Raw genomic sequence first — 19,518 nt, 5'->3', positions numbered from 1 at the left:
ACTGATAGCTACAAATGAACTAAATTCAATCCCCTTGAATGATGTTGACCCTTATTTTAATCAGGTGCTAACTGTTAGTCTGAGAAGATTCCTTTGCACATGCTTTAATAATAAATCAGTAATCTGGAACTTCTCCATGTGGGTGTAATTTTGCACATGTGATAAAATTGGAAGTAAATTATAGGTTTGGCAAAATGTAAATTGTAATCTCGTGACTGCAGGATGTTACAAATGATTGTAAACGCAGGCTGGTCACCATGAGACAGGGGTGATGGAAACTGGCTTTGAGAATTTTAGAACCAGGCCACAACTACCTTTTGGAGAATCTATTGTAATTTTGAACAATCACTGTTACTGGTCATTTAAATCAAGTACTACCTGTAGTTAAAAAAAAGTCTTATGTACTTCTGAACAAGCCTATCCGTGGATAAGCCACACCCAATTTTAAAGATATATTTTGACGCCTAATTTTTTTGACTTATTCACAAATACATACAGTACACATTATACTATGTTTTTGTAATCTACTTTAAAAATATTCTTTTCAGCTTCTGGTGTGGTTAGTTTCCCTTCCTGGGTCCAAGAATATATTAGTAGAATACAAACTCAAATCACAAGAGCCAATCAAATATACATTATCTGTCTGTCTGTCTGTCTGCCTGCCTGCCTGCCTGCCTGCCTGTCTGCCTCCTTATGACTAAGCTTTTAAGTTTGTTACTAAAAAATTAAGTCAGCAAATTACACATTAAAAATATCTGTAATGAATAGATCTAAATTAAGCAAACATAGACCATAATGAACTGTCATCAAATAGCATGTTATATTCCCCATCATGGGATAACAATTAGTGACCTTTCATACTGGCTTCTCACAAGCAAAATAAATGGGGAAGCTCACAGGGAAGGTGATGATGTGCTTGGGTAAGTCTCCCTCATGCACACCTCCCACCTGGCAGTGGCCACCCCATCCCCATCCCATCTGTGCTTTGCCTCCCTGTAACCCATACAGTCTCTCTGAGTCTTGCTGCAATCACACATACCATCACCACTTGTGCACCCTCTCCCACTGGCAATAACCATCCCAACAGCCCCACTGTAATCACGCTGTGTCTCTTTTGCCATTCCTCCACCTCCCCACCATTTGTGCAACCTGGCACACACTCTCCCACCTGGCAGCCATGCCCAACCCTGTCCTGCTTGTGCTATGACCTTCTCAGCCCCTGCATATTCCCATACTCCCTAGCAGAAGCCACTTATCTGTGTGCCAGCCTGCTTGCAAACCACCTGGGACTTCCAGTTTCTTTCTGGTTTCCCCACTAACTTTGGTTGTCAGAAGTTGGTAGGAAGTTACAAGGAGGTGCTTACTTGATGACCCACAATCCTTACTTAACAATAGCAATGAGGGTGTCAGATCTGTAATCACAGCTTCACCCTTGCTTCACTTCGATGGCCTCCTGCTATAAAAGGGGGGGGGATGGGGAAAATATAGGGAGAGGGGATGACAAGAATCAGAAGTGCAAAAGTGCCAACCAGACAGCAGTTGAAAGATCCAAGGACCCAGGCATGAGAATGGAATGCAAACATGCACCAGAGGTACCAAATCTGAGAACTGTTACCAAAACACCTAATTTGAATACTAATAGACATTAATAATTTGAATACCATTGGACATTAACATTGGACATTAAGATGACCAAGGGGTGGAGGGCCTGGGAGAAGGGGAAAAGAATCACTGGGTTTACAAAGGAATATTCAGATCTGGCTATGCTTACATTGTAATCACTTGACTTTAATAAAAGTATATCTTTTGCTACAAATGGAGTTGAAGGTCTTTTGTTCCTAAACACCAAAGTTGGGAAAGAGCTGACAGTGGGGACTGGAGAGATTGCTGTCACTAAGCAATGTGGTCATGGAATATCACATTTTACAACCACATTGCTTAGGCACAGAAATTGACATTGTATAATGGAATTTGCTTAAATGTTGTACATGATTCAAATTATAAATACAAAATGAAGTACAGTATTATTATTGCAGTAATCGCAGATTTCTCATAGCTTCATGATGCATGCTTTTGTTTGTATATGTGAGTATGCGTATATACAGAAGAGTTATGTCTTGCTGTAAGGCAAATATTGTTTTCCAGAGAAAGTCACAACATTCAGTTCAAAAATTACATGTTACATTTTTGCCAACAGCAGACAGGAATGTTTTTGATATTGTGTGCAGTCTTATAAGAACTGAAAATTGAATGCAGATTTTCTACAACAATTAGGAAACAGGTTTTTTTTCCCTTTCCATTGCTTTTTTCTTGAGAGAGAGGGGTTATACCCTCAAAATCTTTACCAGTGTCATAAAATAGATTGGGCTCCCAACACAATGCCTTATAAATTATTTTTATTTAATTGCATAGGAAGGCACACTCTGTATTCATTTTGTGGTAGCATCTGATCCTTTTGCTTTAGTTTGGAAACAAGCAAATTAATGGAGAAGTTTTTACCACATAATTTTATTTTTGTTCTCTAAAGGGTTAATGTAAGAGATTATAATTGCTTTAAAAAAAATCAGCCAAACAAAACTCCACTGATAAAATGCAACACTATGTAAATATATTGAAAGTAAGGTAAAGGTAAAGGCTCCCCTCGCACATATGTGCTAGTCATTCCTGACTCTAGGGGGTGGTGCTCATCTGTTTCTAAGTCAAAGAGCCAGCACTGTCCAAAAACGTCTGCCTGGTCATATGACTAAATGCTAAAGGCGCACGGAACATTGTTACCATACCACCAAAATGCTCCCTATTTTTCTACTTGCATTTTTACTTACTTTCGAACTGCTAGGTTGGCAGAAGCTGGGACAACTAACACGAGCTCACTCCATTATGGAGTCAGCATATTGCCCCCAATAATTTGGGTCCTCATTTTACCTACCTCAGAAGGAGGGAAGGCTGAGTCAACCTTGAGCCTGATGGGATTTGAATTGCCAAATTACAGATAGCCTGCAGTCAGCAAAAGTACCTTACAGCAGTGTTTTTCAACCACTGTGCCGTGGCACACTAGTGTGCCGTGACATAGTGTAAGGTGTGCCATGGGAGAATTACTTTATATATAGTCAATATAGGCACAGAGTTAAATTTTTTTAACATTTTCTAATGGTGGTGTGCCTCGTGATTTTTTTCATGAAAAAAGTGTGCCTTTGCACAAAAAAGGTTGAAAAACACTGCCTTACAGTACTTCACTCTAACCATTTTACCCACTAAGCTCTATATATTGAAAGTACTGTACTGTAATAAAATAAAAGATAATAATGTATATTCACAAACTTTTTATCGGCATTTTAAAGGCATTTTCCTATAGCCAGACCTAGGATTTGTAAATGTTGGCATTACATAAGAAAACTTTAGTTTTATTCAGTTACTTCATGAAAAAAGAACAAATAAAATCTTGAAAAGCTAACACTGTACAGGTAGCCCTTAACTTAGGACAACAATTGAGCCCAAAATTTCTGTTGCTAAGCAAGACAGCTCTTAAGCGAATTCTGCCACATTTTGTAACTTTTCTTACCACAGTTGTTAAGTGAATCACTGCACATATTAATAGCATGGTTGTTAAATGAAACTGGCTTCCCTGTTAATTTTGCTTGTCATAAGGTTGCAAAAGGTGATCACATGACTCAGGGACACTGCAACCATCAGAAATACATGACAGTTGCCAAGCATCCAAATTTTAATCATGTTGAACACAGACATGCTGCAGTGGTCATAAATATGAAAATCAGTCATAAGTCATGTTTTCAGAGTCATTGTAACTTTGAATGGTCACTAAACAAATGGTTGTAAGTCAAGAATACCTGTATTATATTGCTTTTCTAAATCTGAGTGAAGGAAATATATACAAATGTAATATGACTTTGGTTAAAATGCAAAATTATGCTATGTATAGACTTGAAATTTAAATAAGCTGACGCTTATTTTTCTTTGCACTTTTTTGCCGCTGAATTGTTAGGCTGAGCTGTTTGCTGACAAATTCCATGGCGGCCGAATGTTCTATAATCAGGCTGTAATGTCTGCACTGAAAATCCCTCAGGTATAATATTATACTGGACAGTACATTTCAAAATGTATTTTCAGCAAAATAAGCAGAAAAATAAACAACTGTTGAGCATAGCACTTAATTTCAGAAGGGACATGTAGGAGCTATTGTTTTTCATGTGCTGGAATTCTGTTATGATTGAGAAAATGTTTTGTAGATAGCTCTCTGGTTAATGAGTTAATGAAGGTATTAAACACTTATATTAGCTTCTTTATCTTGTTCTCTGTAATGAATTATTGGGGCATAGTAAGTGGTTCATATACAATTCAGAAAAACACAAGTCATTTCAAAATTCCAATAGTCTATGTGTAATTTGGGGTATTAGATCAAACCAAGTACAGATTTCCCATCATTACCAGAGTTACATGTTTTTTTTTTGTTAATATACTGCTTATATGTTAGCTATTTTTGCTGTAGTGTAAAATTTAGAAGGGAGTTTTGGTTCTGTATCCTAAAATAAAAATCTTTATTCTTGTACTCTGGGGTTTTCTGAAATCACTAAATGCTGCTTCTCCAGAATATGTTACAAAGACAGCATGCCTTTTGAAGTTACTTAGAAAATTAAATTAAATTTCATTTATTTTTTTCTTACACAGCTATCTTGTGTCTTCTAGGTGTCAGTTGTATGTGGCTCTTGTACTGCTGGAGGTGCTTATACTCCTGTGATGTCAGAAGAAACATCCATTGTAGATAAAATTGGGACAGTGTTTCTTGGTGGTCCCCCTTTAGTTAAAGCAGCCACAGGAGAAGATACTAATCCTGAGGAATTAGGAGGAGCCAGTTTGCATGCTAAGTAAACATTAGTTTCTCAGCTCTTAATACTGATTGAATTGTATATTCAGTCATAGGTAGTTTTCTATAATGAAGGTTTGCCTGAAATATACTCAAACAACCGGTATTGAAAAGCATATTTCAAAGCCAGTGTAAAAAGAAATTGCCAAACTGGAACATGTCCAGAGGAAAAATTAACAAAATAGCATGAATAGGGGTTTGTACAAAATGATAATATAATGATATGGTCAACTCTGGTAACTCTGGTGACCCTAAGCTACTTAACAGAACTAAAACCCCAGATACAAAACCCAGTGGATACCCCCGCCCATGAAAGCAATAAAAAAACCACTCAATGGGCTCCATATTTTCCTGTCTTCAGGGCTTTTTGAAATAAAATCAAGGTAGGAGCCAATTTTATGAGCCGTGGTGGTGCAGTGGTTAGAATGCAGTACTGCAGGCTATTTGTGCTGACTACTGGCTGCCTGCAATTTGGCAGTTTGATTCTCACCAGCTCAAGGTTGACTCAGCCTTCCATCCTTCTGAGGTCAGTAAAATGAGGATCCAGATTGTTGGGGGCTGACTCGTTTCGATAGGGCTGTAAAGCAATCTGAAACAGCATATATCTAAGTACTATCGCTATTGCTATCTCCAAATGGATGATGAGAGAGGGAGGGAGACGGAGAGAGAGAGAGAGAGAGAGAGAGAGAGAGAGAGAGAGAGAGAGAGGCTCTTCTTGGTCCCATTAGATGGCCCCTACATAACATACCCTGCATCATTTTGTCTAATCTGAAAAAAAAGTGCCTCAGTGAGTGATATGCTAAACCACTTTGGATCAGCCATAGTACTGCAGAAACAAAGCCAGGATATATTGGTGGTTCTCGTTCCAAGTTTTGACACAAATAATATATAGACAGCTCTGCAGGTGGAGTAGGTAAAGTTAGCCCACATTTTCTTCTTTACACTCCTCTATATAGCCTGAATATTGGGCAACCTATCACTATCTTTCCAACTTGTTCTTCCTTCCTTCCATTGCTTCTCCAAGGGATTTACTGCTTTGAGCTTCTGTACTTTATTATGATGGTCTCAGTACTATAGAAAGGAACAGATTTCCAGCCTGGCACATTATACTGTCTTGTTTGTTTGTTTGTTTAATTTATATTGCCACCTATTCACCCATGTCAACTCAAGGTGGCTTACAGAATATGAACCATATTTAAAACAATAAAACTAATAAAAAAGAATCAAATAAATTAATATAGTATAATATAATAAAATCACCCCATCCCCAATTATTTCCAATATTCCCAACATCATCCATTCCCTTTCCCCCTCCTTTTCTTAACTGCTTCCATTCATGTGAATGAACACATCATGAGAATGAAGAACTTCTTAAAAGTCCAAACTAAGCTTTGCCAATACAGAATTAATTTGATTCAAATGCATGAAGGCCTCAGTCCCATTACTTGCTTTGAAAAAATTTCTAACTTTTGTGAATGCTGTAATAATGGTAATAGTATTTGTGCAACAATATAGATGCAAAATGTGATTTGGAGGATGCATTGGCATATTCTCTTTGTGTGTTGAGAATGCCTGTAACCAAATACATCTTTCCCATAATAATACATCACCAGTGAAGATCGCTGATGGAGCTGGATAAAAGATGCAGTTGCTTTTAAGGTTCTATAAGCATTTAAATAATAGCTACTTAAATGCAAGCCAAATCACATTTTGTCTTTCAAATCCAGATTGCTCCATCGCCTTATTTGTATGCTGTATTGCCCATAACTAAGTCATACATGAGAAGCCATCTGACTTAGGAAGAGTGACTGGCAAGTTGCCTTGAAAATAGGCATATCTATTCAAATTACTGTATTTCATATAAGCTTTTATATACTGATAATATTTTCAAATGTGCATTTTGAAGTAGCATAATGAAAAGTAATATTTAATATTTTTATGATTCTAGCTGTTACTTAAAATAGATCTTCATTTTTCATACTTTCATTATTAATACTAATATTTTAATGGTTTAGCCTGAATGTTGTATTTTATACTAGTTATATATAACGGAAATATCTCTTTTAGGGTCAGTGGCTGTGTTGATCATTTTGCATCTTCTGAAAAAGAAGCATTTGAATATATTAAAAATGCTATTTCAACACTGAATTATGTAATTCCCATAGAAGAGATTCCAGAATTTGATAATCCCTTGTATGGTGATGATGACCTCCTAGGACTTGCACCACAAGATTATAGTTACACATTACATATAAAATTGGTAAGAATCCAGTTGCAGGTCTGAACACAGTTAAATTGATTTACCTCATTCTGATATAGAAAGACTGAGCAACCTATTTGGGCATCTAAATCAGTGATTAAAACAGAAGTCTTAAGATCCTTAACCTGCTTAGATCATTTATGGAAGGTATTTTATTGCTGAAAACAATAACAATAGCTAGAGCATTTTAAAATCTTAACAAGTTTTATTATAGTATATTTTTTGTGGGTCAGAGTCTATTTCATATATGAAGTGGAAACCTATATTTTCACATATACGTTTACTTTTCAGTGATGGCTATAGTGTATATCTCAAAAAGCTGGCTAAGATTCCAGCGATGTTATACTTTAAAAAAAGTGTTTAGGGACTTATTAGAATTTCTATTAATTTTGATGTAACAGACTAGTGCCATTATCATTACTGGCAATTATATTTTAGTTAATTAATTTTTCAAGATTTTTAAAACACCCATATCCCTCAAAGAGGACTCTACATTAAGTGTAGATATTCTGTTGAGAGGTGATTTAATTAATTAAAAGAAGGATATTCAGGACTGAAAATAAAATTAAATTCTGAGTATACATTTGATGCCTAAGCATCAAATTAAAAAGTTATAAGTAATTATGTATTTGATTTGATTTTCTTATAAAAAAAAATTGAAAGTGAGCCAGTATTTTTTTTTTATTGAAGAAAAGTGACTTCATGCTGATTTTTCATTTCTTTAACAATATTTTACAGATTCTGAGTCGGATAATAGATGGCAGCAGATTCCAAGAATTCAAAGCTAATTATGGTATAACTTTGGTAACAGGATTTGCCTACATAGAAGGGTGAGAGGAAAAATTTGAAATAGCTAGCTGGGTTATTTTAACACTTTTTATGAATGCATTGTTCAGAATAAATGATTTTATTTTATTAACCATAATTGAGTCCTTTTATTTAGATAACCCCAATATTGTAATATGTGCATATTTCAGATGCTGAAATCCTAAGCATGCTTATACTGAGGTAATCATCTTTGAACTTTGCAGGATTTACTTCTGAATTAAGTTTATAGAATTGCACTGAAAATAATTCTATTGAATAAGAATCAGATGTACTTTATCTTTTGAAAACATGTGTCTGCAAAAATCAGATATATTTCACTTTTATTATTATCTTAATTTTAATTGCTACCAAGTGTTATCTCCTTTATACTTTTTTAGGCTGCAAGACCTTTCTTGATGCACACTAGGCTCCTTGCCCCTTCCAACATTTAAAACCTTCTTAATTAATATTTTAATTTTTTAAAAAATTGGAAGCCTATGTGCTGCAAATTATTGCCAGCATCCAAAAATCATCTTCAAAAATGAATATCTTCTGAACTGAAGCCCTATAAGCTTTTTTAGATCAGAGGTGTTTATAGTTTTTCAAACTGGAGAACCCGTTAGTTTAAAAACAGGGAGAGAATAAAGATCTTGTGATAAAAAATTCACTCAGCTGAAGTGACCTTTTATTTTTGTCCTTAGTTTCTCATGGATCTTAATCAAGTTCCAATATATCTAAAGGATTCTTCTGAATACAGATTGAAAAAAAAACAGTTTTAGAGTTAGGGTTAAAATCATAGTGTAGTTGCAGTCCTCTGTGTATTGTTGTTGTTTCAATTCCTAGAGAAATCTGCTTTTTCATCTTCCCTACAACAATATGTTTATTGCATATAATATGTGAATTCTGGGCATCTGGCCAGAAAATGCTCAGCTCCATCCAGGCAGCCTGACTACCCTGAATTAAGGGATTACAGGGTTGTAAAAAGGGAAGGTTTTTTTAACGGTATGTGAGTGCTAAGTAGACTATCATGGATGCTGTATGTTTGCATTAGATACCACAGTACTAATAATAATACTAATAATGCATAACAAAGTCCTCTTCCACTCTTTCTCCCTTAAAAAGCTCAATTTGTTTTTGAAGTATTTTGTGTGAAAAAAGTATTCTTCCTCACTGTATTCTTCAGTGCTGCTTGATTATGAGTATTCATCTAGCCTTAAATTACTGAGTAAAGAAGGATCTTGACAAATACTAGTAAGATTTTTTCTGCATACAATACAATACAGTACAATACAATAGCAGAGTTGGAAGGGACCTTGGAGGTCTTCTAGTCCAACCCCCTGCCTAGGAAGGAAACTCTATACCGTTTCAGACAAATGGCTATCCAACATCTTAAAGACTTCCAGTGTTGAGGCATTCACAACTTCTGGAGGCAAGTTGTTCCACTGATTAATTGTTCTAACTGTCAGGAAATCTCTCCTCAGTTCTAAGTTGCTTGTCTCCTTGATTAGTTTCCATCCATTGCTTCCATCCATTGCAGAATAGCTTGACTCCCTCTTCTTTGTGGCAACCCCTGAGATATTGGAACACTGCTATCATGTCTCCCCTAGTCCTTCTTTTCATTAAATTAGACATACCCAGTTCCTGCAACCGTTCTTCATATGTTTTAGTCTCCAGTCCCCTAATCATCTTTGTTGCTCTTCTCTGCACTCTTTCTAGAGTCTCCACATCTTTTCTACATTGTGGCGACCAAAACTGAATGCAGTATTCCAAGTGTGGCCTTACCAAGGCATTATGAAGTGGTATTAACACTTCACGTGATCTTGATTCTATCCCTCTGTTTATGTAGCCTAGAACTGTGTTGGCTTTTTTGGCAGCTGCTGCACACTGCTGGCTCATATTTAAATGGTTGTCCACTAGGACTCCAAGATCCCTCTCACAGTTACTACTATTGAGCAAGGTACAACCTATACTGTACCTGTGTATTTTGTTTTTCTTGCCTAAATGTAGAACCTTACTCTTTTCACCATTGAATTTCATTTTATTAGATAGTGCCCAATGTTCAGGTTTTTCAAGATCCTTCTGTATCTTAAGCCTGTCTTCCGGAGTGTTTGCTATTCCTGCCAGCTTGGTGTCATCTGCAAATTTGATGAGTTCCCCATTTATTCCCTCATCCAAATCATTGATGAAGATGTTGAAGAGTACTGGGCTTAAAACAGAGCCTTGTGGTACTCTACTGCATACTTCCCTCTATGTAGATGGAGTTCCATTGAGGACTACACATTGAGTGCGGTTGGTCAGCCAGTTATGAATCCATCTAGTAGTAATGCTGTCTAACCCACATTCTTCTACTTTATCTAGTAGTAGGTTATGGTCTACCTTATCAAATGCCTTACTGAAATCCAAGTGTATTGATGGCATTCTTCTGGTCCACTAATTTTGTCACTTTGTCAAAGAATGCAATAAGGTTAGTCTGGCATGATCTGTTTTTGACAAACCCATGTTGGCTTTTCATTATTACTTTGTTTACTTCTAGGTGTTCGCTAATTTGTTGCTTGATTATCTTTTCCAGAATCTTTCCTGGTATTGAGGTCAGGCTGTGTAGGTCTGTAGTTTCCTGGATCTATTTTTTTTCCTTTTTTGAAGATGGGAATCATATCAGCTCTTTATAACTACATAACATTGCAGCTTTGTAAGTCTTTCATAACATTCATTCTTACAGTATTCTTACATATACAGCCTCTTTAGAATGAAATATAGTATTGGAGAAGGCTGGATTTTTTTCTAAGTGTAGTGATGTTTTGATCATCTCTGTTTTAGTCCATTCAGTATACTGGTAACTAAATCATGTAGATGTTATTGGGCTACTCCTATTTTAGCAATTTAGTGATACTGTATTCTTATGTAATACTGTAAAGTACAGTTTCTTGTGCAGAAAACCCAGTCTATAAAACCAGCTGTTTAAGGTGAGTTTAGACCAGTATGTATTTATAATGTAACATGAAAACAACCTGAAGAAATTCTCCCAGTACAAATACATTGTAAAAATTAAACTTGTCCCAAGCAACGTTTTATTTCTTTAGAAGGCTATTCTCATAAGCCCTCCAAACCTTTAAATAAATATTTAAATTTAATTTAGTTTCTGAAAGAGTTTTTTTTAGATCTTAATACTTTCTGATAATATTAACCTGATTTTGAAATAGGGCTAGAAAGTAAATTATTTTATCAGGATTAATAAAGCATACTGCAAATTTAAGTTCCTTGATTTCCCCAGTGGTGAAAATGTACCATATTTTTCGGAGTATAAGATACACTGGAGTATGACACACCTTAGTTTTTCCGGAGGAAAATGGAAAAAATTCTGCCCACCAAGTATTCATTTTTATACCCATAACATCAGAAAAGCAAGCAAACACAATAGAATAATAAACACTTTTTGCAACTTTTTTTCTTTTCCCAGGCAGGCCCAGAAATTCTAAACAAGCTTAATTAGAGTCTGGGCATGCAGCCAAAAGCACTTCACACCTAGTAAAAATGCAACAAAGCTGAATTAAAAAACCAGCCCAGCGTTTGCCTGAAGGAAACCCTTTAGAAAACTTAAATAGGTGATAAGAAAAATTCCTACCTTGCCCTTAAAGGAATTATCCCCAAAAGAATAGAAATCTAGTCACAGAAACTCTCTGCCTTGCCCTTGAGAGGATTATTTCCCCAAAATAGAAACTGGACAAAAGAAGTACCTTAAGGCAGTCTTCAAATCTTTCCTCGTGGGATTCTTCCAGCTGGAAGGAACCTGGAAATTTTTCCAACAGTATGCTGCAGTAAATCGTTAGCACCTCATTAGGGCTGAAAAAAAGCTTCCAAATGGAGTATAATATGCATCCAAATTTTCAGCCTGTTTTAGGAGGGAAAAAATTGCATCTTATACGCTGAAAAATACGGTAATTATTAAGATATTTTTTAAATGGTTCAGCATAAAAATAAGTTAGGGCAATACTTGTTGCTAAAAATGCACCAAGAGCTTGAAATCCTGTAGCAAACACATTTAATTATTTCCTGTATCGGTACTTGAAACTGGCTTGTCTGTATTTTTTTGTATAAACATCACACCAGTAGAAACGTGTGTTTCTTTTATGTATTCATCCTTTGATGAACCATGTAGTGTTTACTGAATAAACAACTTTGCAAAAATATAGCCCACTGCATTGTTAGCCCCCAAACTAATTTGTGGGCAGATCAGACATATTTTCAGAAGTTTTAGTTAATGGTTAAATTATTTAGACCTTTTAGCCAATTAGTCTAAATAATATTTTTCATCCTTATTTTACAATTATATTTTTATTAAAGGATATATTAAAATGTACATGTTATGTTATTGCTTTAATATTTAATAATTTTAATTGCTTGTACTTCATAATTTCTTCCAAGAAATAGTCTTATCTTAAAACACATTGAGGGATTTTTTTAAAATCTAGTTTTTTCCCCTTTAGTATTTCATGTCATTGCCTTTTCTAATGTTTCAGCTGCCTTTGCTTGTTATATTTTGCTTAATTTTATAACATTGAAATAAATGCAGGTCTAGCTTTTAAAAATTACAAGGTCCTTTGGCTTAGCTCCACAAAAGGTTTTTTTTAAAAAAAATAAAATAAAAGTAGGGTTGATGTGAAATGAAAGAAATGCATAACATTTTCTTTAAATGGCTTTTAAAATGACTGTTAAAAGGTAATTTTATTAAATGTTTAGAGAACATTTGCTGTTCTGACTTCAGAATGGTCAGTGTCCTTACAGTACAGACTTTATTTTATGGTTTTTTTTAGTGAACTAATTGGAATAGTGGCTAACAATGGTGAGCTGACACACAATGCTTCTCTGAAAGGTTGCCACTTCATACAGCTTTGTAGCCAAAGAAACATTCCTATTCTGTTTCTCATGAATACTGTTCCATGTACTGCAGAGGCAACCAATCCCATACAGGTAAGTAACTAATATAGAATGCATTCAGATGGCTCTAACGTGGAAGCTTTATTAGTTCAAAAGATCAGAGTCTTGATAGTGAAGAGCAACAATCTTAGCATCCATTCTAGATCTCCACTGCCCCAAGTAGTTGAGAAAAAGTTAATATCTATTATGGCAAGTAGGAGTAAGAGAGAGAGACCTAGGATCTTTTAAACTAAGTTCCAAGCAAACTTTGGCTCAATACTGATCAGGTTTCCTTCAAGAAGAATATAAAAAAGGTAAAGCTTAGCTTCTCACAGTGATTTCACACATGTGTCCCTATGGATTTCTTGGGAGCAGTATGGAAATGGTTTTTCCACTGCCTTTGAGAATGTTTTTTTCTTCGTCTAATTTGTCCTACAGCTCTAGCATATCTCTCACCATCCTAGTAATAACCAGGCCAATCTTTCTTTACATGTATAAATCAGTTAAGGTCAATTAGGTACTGCCTAATTAGGTACACCTAGGTGCACCTAGTTAAGGTGGATGTTATGGAATTATTTTCAAGACCATGTTCAGTTTCTATTTTTTCTCTTAGTATAGCTATATATAATTGCAACAGGCAGGAATTCTTTGTATGTTGGCATTTCTCTCAAAATCTAAATCTGAAAACGAAAACCTAGGCTATTTTTACTTGACGAACTGAGGAATGATGAGATATTATTGTGAAATATTTGACAGGATGTTATTTGGCTAGGAGAGACAAGTGGTTTGTAACTAGTGTTAAATCAATACATTTCTTTATAACTTTTAGCAAACTGGTTGTCACTTTTGATAGTTGTAATTTCTAAGAGAAATGAAGGGAACAACAGAAGGATCTTCACATTTAATTATCCTGAGATACTATATCATGTCTCTCCTGTGGAGCTCTAATTCGTTACTGCTGGATTTTCTATTAAAATAACTATTTATTTTGTTTGTATGCATCTCAGTCACTAGATCACGGTGAGTTTCTTTTACATAACCATACATACATAACTAACAAGGGATATTCTTGCCCATGACCCAAGATACCAACATCAATGATCTTATTCTTTTTCTCAACTGATCTTGCAATGCTTTGTCCATGTTTAGCCTGGGTGCTCACTTTTTCCATTCCATTGTCTATGAAGATTCTCAGTCATCCAGGTCATGGTTGGCCCAAAGGTGCTTATTCAGGAAGCATCTGGATTTTCTGGTTTTTACTTTGAAGACGTTTCACTTCTCATCAAAGAATGAGCTGAAGAAGCTTCTTGGATGAGAAGCAAAACGTCTTCAAAGAAAAATCAGAAAGTCCAGTTGGCTCTAGAAAAAGCACCTTCGACATTCCCTTCCATTGATTTAACAGCACTTTATAGAAAAAGAAGGATGCATGAATAGTAAACACAATTTATGTTTCTAAGATGAAAATTGTAGTGCCAAGCTGGAAACATAAGAAATTATATATTTACCTCTAGTGATAATTATTCACCAAGAATATGGCTTGGATTTGTTTTGAAAAGTCATACCTTTTTATTTCTTGTATTTGTGCATGTGGGTGTATGCATGCTAGAAACAAATAAACTGATGAATGATTAGATATTAACGGGAAATATTAACAGGATGGTAGGAGAGAGGCATTTTCTGGCATTTTATTTTTATTTGTTTGCAACTTATTAGTCTATTCCAAATCAGAACTAATTGAGCAGTGTAATCAAGTGAACTTATAATTAAAAGGAATAAATAGAACCTCCCTGTGTAAAATAAAATAACTCTCAATTGTTTGCATTTTCAATTAGGCAGAAGATCAAGCTAACAGGTTAAAGGCACAGGCCTCCATGATGGCTGCAGTTGCCTGTGCCTCTGTACCAAAGATAACATTTGTGATTGGTGGCTGTTTAGGAAGTGAAAGTTATGCTATGGTAAGATGCTGAACATCCTGTTTGGGGTGGGGAGGGGTACTGATCTGAGGTTTCTTGCCCTTTGGTTAGAAGTCCTTTGATTAAAAGTATTCTTCAGACCTGATGATAATTTAGGTTGTCAGGATATTATGTGTGAGAATCAGCTTGCCTATCCTAATCACCAATTCCAAACAGTCACAGCACAGCACTTTTTACTAAATTAACGAATAGTCTCTATCATACAATAAAAATAATGTAAAATAACTGATATGTTGGTTTTCAGTAGCTTTGCAACAGTTAATAACTTAGAAACAAAAGTGAGATTTGACATGAGCTCTCTCCTTTTTTTTAAGAGCTTCATGATACTTTTTCATAAAATTACAATTAATTAGTGCTATAGTTGTTGCAGTCATTTTAGGTCTGTAATGTAGAACCTGTTAAGTATTTTCATGCAATTATTAAGATAAAAATTACATTTCTGAAATTAAGATGGTGATGAAATGGACGTATCCATTTAATATCCTTAAGCAGTAATATGGAAGTGGTTTGCCATTTCCTTCTTTCAGAATGTTTTTGATTTACCAATAGGTCTTGCATCCTTGCTATTCTTGGATATCTTCCATCCATGTACTACCAACCCTGATCCTACTTAATATTTGAGCCAAGTGCTGCCATTATGTTTCCCAGCCTTTCTGTGACTTTGTTATCCATAAGTCATCAGTTTGTTCAGCTAACTTAAAATGAGCTTTGTTCTGAATTCATTGCTTTTATATTATTAACCTTTTCAGTGTGGAAGATCGTTTGATCCAAACTTTCTGTTTCTTTGGCCGAATGCAAGAATTGCTCTTGTGGATTCAAGACGTAGTTTCACATTCAAACAGCTATGGAACAATAACAATTCAGAACCAGAAATAGACTTAAAAGTATTAAAAGAAAAGTAAGTGTATTAAAACATTAAAGCATTGCCATTACAAATTTATTAATGCTACATTTCTATTTGCATTTTAATGTGAAACTTCTAAACTTTAATCATTTGAACTGTCTTTACTGCATCTTTTGTGCCGAAAATGCTTTGGCAAAGTGACTATATTACAGATGGACAGATTTCGGCAGTGAAGGACACATTTTTAGTTGTATTTTGGAGAGCATTTATGGATTGAGGAACTGATGACCCAAAGAACTCAGTGCAAAATAACTGTTTATGGTGGATTTGTCATTTCATGGTGACCTAGACAGAAACAGATCTGGTTCGGTCTATATATTCTAAAATAGCACAGACTGTTTTTAACTCGTAAAGTTAACTTTCAAAAACCACCATATGTTACCAGAATCAATGTGGTGTAGAAGAGAAATAGAATATTTCAAAATTCTCCAGAACGATACATTTCCACAACAGCGGGTTTTGCACATATCTTAAGATCAATCTTTGCTTCTCATTCTTGAAAAAAACCCTGTATGTTGTCATTTGTTCATTAAGCACATAATAATTCCATACAGAACCTTTATTTATATGAACCTGAAGATATAACTATGTATCTCTTTCAAAAATTCTTATATTTCCAGGCTGCAAAAGGAAAGTAATGCACTTTACTCTTCTGCCAGGATCTGGGATGATGGAGTAATCTTGCCCCAGAATTCAAGGAAGGTATGCACTAAATGTGTGTTAAGGACGTTTCTTTCTTTTTGTTAATTTATCTCCAAAAGCTCATTTTTAAAATTGCAGTTTATTTTTCCTTTTAAAATCATCTGTGTCATTTTAGTTTGTTAATCTTACCAGACTAACTTATCCATTGCTGTACATTGAGCAGTATTCACAATGCTTCTTTTTACAGACAAATCTTACCATCAGTTGCTTTCTTACATTTAAAAACAATATGGAGATCGTGAAATCTATCTTAATTTGGACATCCTTTGGATATGTTAGTCTTAATTCTTATTATCTGGCCTATGGCCATGTCTGTAAACAGTTTGGAAATGGATACCTATACTTTCAGAAAGCATTGTGGTTTGAAAGCATTATAGTATGTTTCCTTCTTTATTTTATTATTAATCAGTGTTATGAGCTTGGTAGAGATGATGATTTTACTTTGTTGATAAAAAGTTTCAAAAGATTGCCCAGTTTGAAAAAAAAAGCTTCTGTAGAGTAGATTAGTAGACTATCAGTAATCAGACTAATCCTCCTTATGTTCCTAGTTTTGTACAGCTGGAACATTTATCCCTTCTATCAAAGTACCTTTACTACGGAGTAAAGGAGTAAAGGAAAGACAAATATGTGTCCTTTTTTGGATTTTCTTGTTCCAAATCCAGAAAAGCAGGAATTCTGAAAATCTTGTGAAAATCTGAAATCACAAGATATAACTGTGCAATAATCTTTCATATGATGAAGATTATAATGAAACATTCTTTTAAAACAATAAAATCCTTTAGGTTCACTCAGGCGAAATGGATAGCAAAGTATCCAAAGAGCAAAACAAAAATCAAAACACATACACAAAAAACTCCCACAAGTAAATAATGCTTTGTTAAGAATTACTTTATAATAATAAAAGTGACAAAACAAATAGTTTTCTTATCATGTCTGCAGAAAGTCAGCAATTCTGTTTGAGATAACTCAATCCCTCAATCCCGCTATGCATAGGTTATTTAAAGCATCTATTAGTTAAAGTTACTTGGTTTCATTTTTAGTTGGAGTCAAAGTAACAATATCAATGGTACCTGGGCTCGGAAGTTAGTTATATGGACTTGGTTATATAGACTGAAGAGGTATACAATGTCCCCGCAGCTGTAAGCACAGCCAACTAGGTTTTAGATTTACGTCCCTTCTAGTTGGTCAAGATTTTTGAAAAGATAAGCCATTATTGGATCCAGGTAGTGATGGGTTATCCTTTAAGGAAAGAACATTATGGCAGTAGTGTATCCATCATGACTTTTCTTCTGTTTTAAAACTACATTTAATGAAGTACATTTTTATAATGGAATATCAGAAGATATTGCCATTTGTTTATGCAATATTAAAATGTAGTGGATATTTTTCTGTGAAAAAATATGGCTCATGTTGGTGTCATGGTGAGAAACATTAGTGTTTCAGAGAATGTAGTAATCAGGAATGTGAAAACCCTAGACAAAAAGTGTCTAGGACTGTTCTATTTGTACAAACCAAAAGTTGTTCCAAATATCTGAATTTTGGGAAAAGGTTCTTTAAGACATTAATAGTATGTTCTGTAATACAGAATTATAGGATTATCTTAACTTCATATGATCCTAAAATTCTCTGTTAAAATTGAATATTGATTTGGTTCCTATTAAAAAATTGAAAAAATGTGTTTTCCTCTATAAATAATAGCAAATGTATACCGTACTTATGTTATCTTCCAAATAATGATCATGCATCCGATTTCATATTTCTAATGTTTGTGCTACTGGTATTGACCACAGAGAAATGTATATGATCTTTTCATATTAATATGTATTAAATATATCTGATAATCTGTGATTAAAATGCAGCATTTTTTCACTAATTTCAACATGTCCTATATTGTTTCTTTCCTGAGATATCCATTCTTTTTCACTGGCACGTAGCTTTGATAATGCACATGGAAATGTGTATAATCCTACTTTTTCTCTCCTGATCTGAATTCAACTTATTATCACTGATACTAATTTTTATCTTTTGACAGGTTATTGGACTATGTTTAAGAATTATGAAGCAACAAAGATACCGGATAGTGTCCATGCAACAATCTTCTTTTCCTATCATGAGAATGTAAGCAAGTAAGTTGGCATATAAATAACTGAGTTTGTGTATCAGATTGGACTGATTCCAAATAATAATATATTAAAGTTGTCAGTAAAATACCATTATGGCATCACCATATAAAAAGTACCTAGATGTAAAAAATATTTATGTTGCCATTTAATCATGTGTTTTTCTTATCTATATGATATAGGTAAAAGTACAGACACTCTCAAGTCAACCTTGACTCCTCTACCCACTATGACACATCCATCTATGATCTTGGCAACAATATAAAAGAAAAGCTACTGACTTTCTTCCAAAATGTACTTTTTACTTCCCAATGTAACTCCAATGTTAGAATACTACTATGTAGAATTTATATAATCAGGAAATTATTTTTTAATTATTTCTCAAAAATTTAAAGCAATTGACACTAAATTTTTCAACTTTGGAAAACACTTCAAAAATGCCAAAGACTAGCAACCAGCACCTCAATCCTTATAAGAGATTAATCCAGAAGTTCAAAATGTATATATGTGCCAGAAGTAAAGGAATATACTTTTTAAGGGATCTTCTCATATCTTTTCACCAACATATAGCATTTAGACTTATATACCACTTCACAGTGCTTTACAGCCCTCTCTAAGCGGTTTACAGAGTCAGCATATTATTCCCAACAATCTGGGTCCTCATTTTATTGACCTCGGAAGGATGGAAGGCTGAGTCGACCTTGAGCCTGGTGAGATTCAAACTGCCAAACTGCTGGCATCTGGTGATCAGCAGAAGTAGCCTGCAGTAGTACACTTTAACCACTGCACCACCTTCTATATCAAAACCGTTTTTCTAGCTATACAGGTTTTCTCTCCCCAGAGTTTATACAGAACATACTGTGAATATATAGGTGTTCACATCTGAAGATATAAATACAGGTAGCCCTCAACCTATGACCACAATACAGCCCAACATATCTGTTACTAAATGAAACATT

General features: G+C 34.7%; 1 protein-coding gene across 8 annotated transcripts in view; it reads left to right on the top strand.

The window, feature by feature from the left end:
* The window catches only part of LOC116508939 (methylcrotonoyl-CoA carboxylase beta chain, mitochondrial-like), a 45,651-nt gene that overhangs the window by 11,916 nt on the left and 14,217 nt on the right, over positions 1-19,518 (top strand). For 4 of the 8 annotated variants that reach the window (XR_004255447.1, XM_032217791.1, XM_032217786.1 and 1 more), the window contains 9 exons: positions 4,001-4,081; positions 4,702-4,880; positions 6,947-7,139; positions 7,878-7,969; positions 12,758-12,914; positions 14,693-14,815; positions 15,583-15,731; positions 16,358-16,439; positions 18,472-18,557. Coding sequence is in view for 7 of the 8 variants with exons in the window: in XM_032217791.1 (XP_032073682.1) it covers positions 4,001-4,081; positions 4,702-4,880; positions 6,947-7,139; positions 7,878-7,969; positions 12,758-12,914; positions 14,693-14,815; positions 15,583-15,731; positions 16,358-16,439; positions 18,472-18,557 (1,142 nt within the window). In the remaining variant the exon portion in view is untranslated. Of the gene's footprint in view, positions 1-4,000; positions 4,082-4,701; positions 4,881-6,946; positions 7,140-7,877; positions 7,970-12,757; positions 12,915-14,692; positions 14,816-15,582; positions 15,732-16,357; positions 16,440-18,471; positions 18,566-18,741; positions 19,201-19,518 lie in introns of those variants that run through there. The other 4 variants (XM_032217789.1, XM_032217788.1, XM_032217790.1 and 1 more) reach the window with 3 other exon arrangements.

This window comes from Thamnophis elegans, chromosome 5, assembly GCF_009769535.1.
Source record: "Thamnophis elegans isolate rThaEle1 chromosome 5, rThaEle1.pri, whole genome shotgun sequence".
Lineage (NCBI taxonomy): Eukaryota > Metazoa > Chordata > Lepidosauria > Squamata > Colubridae > Thamnophis > Thamnophis elegans.
This window is presented reverse-complemented; position numbering and strand designations above follow the sequence as displayed.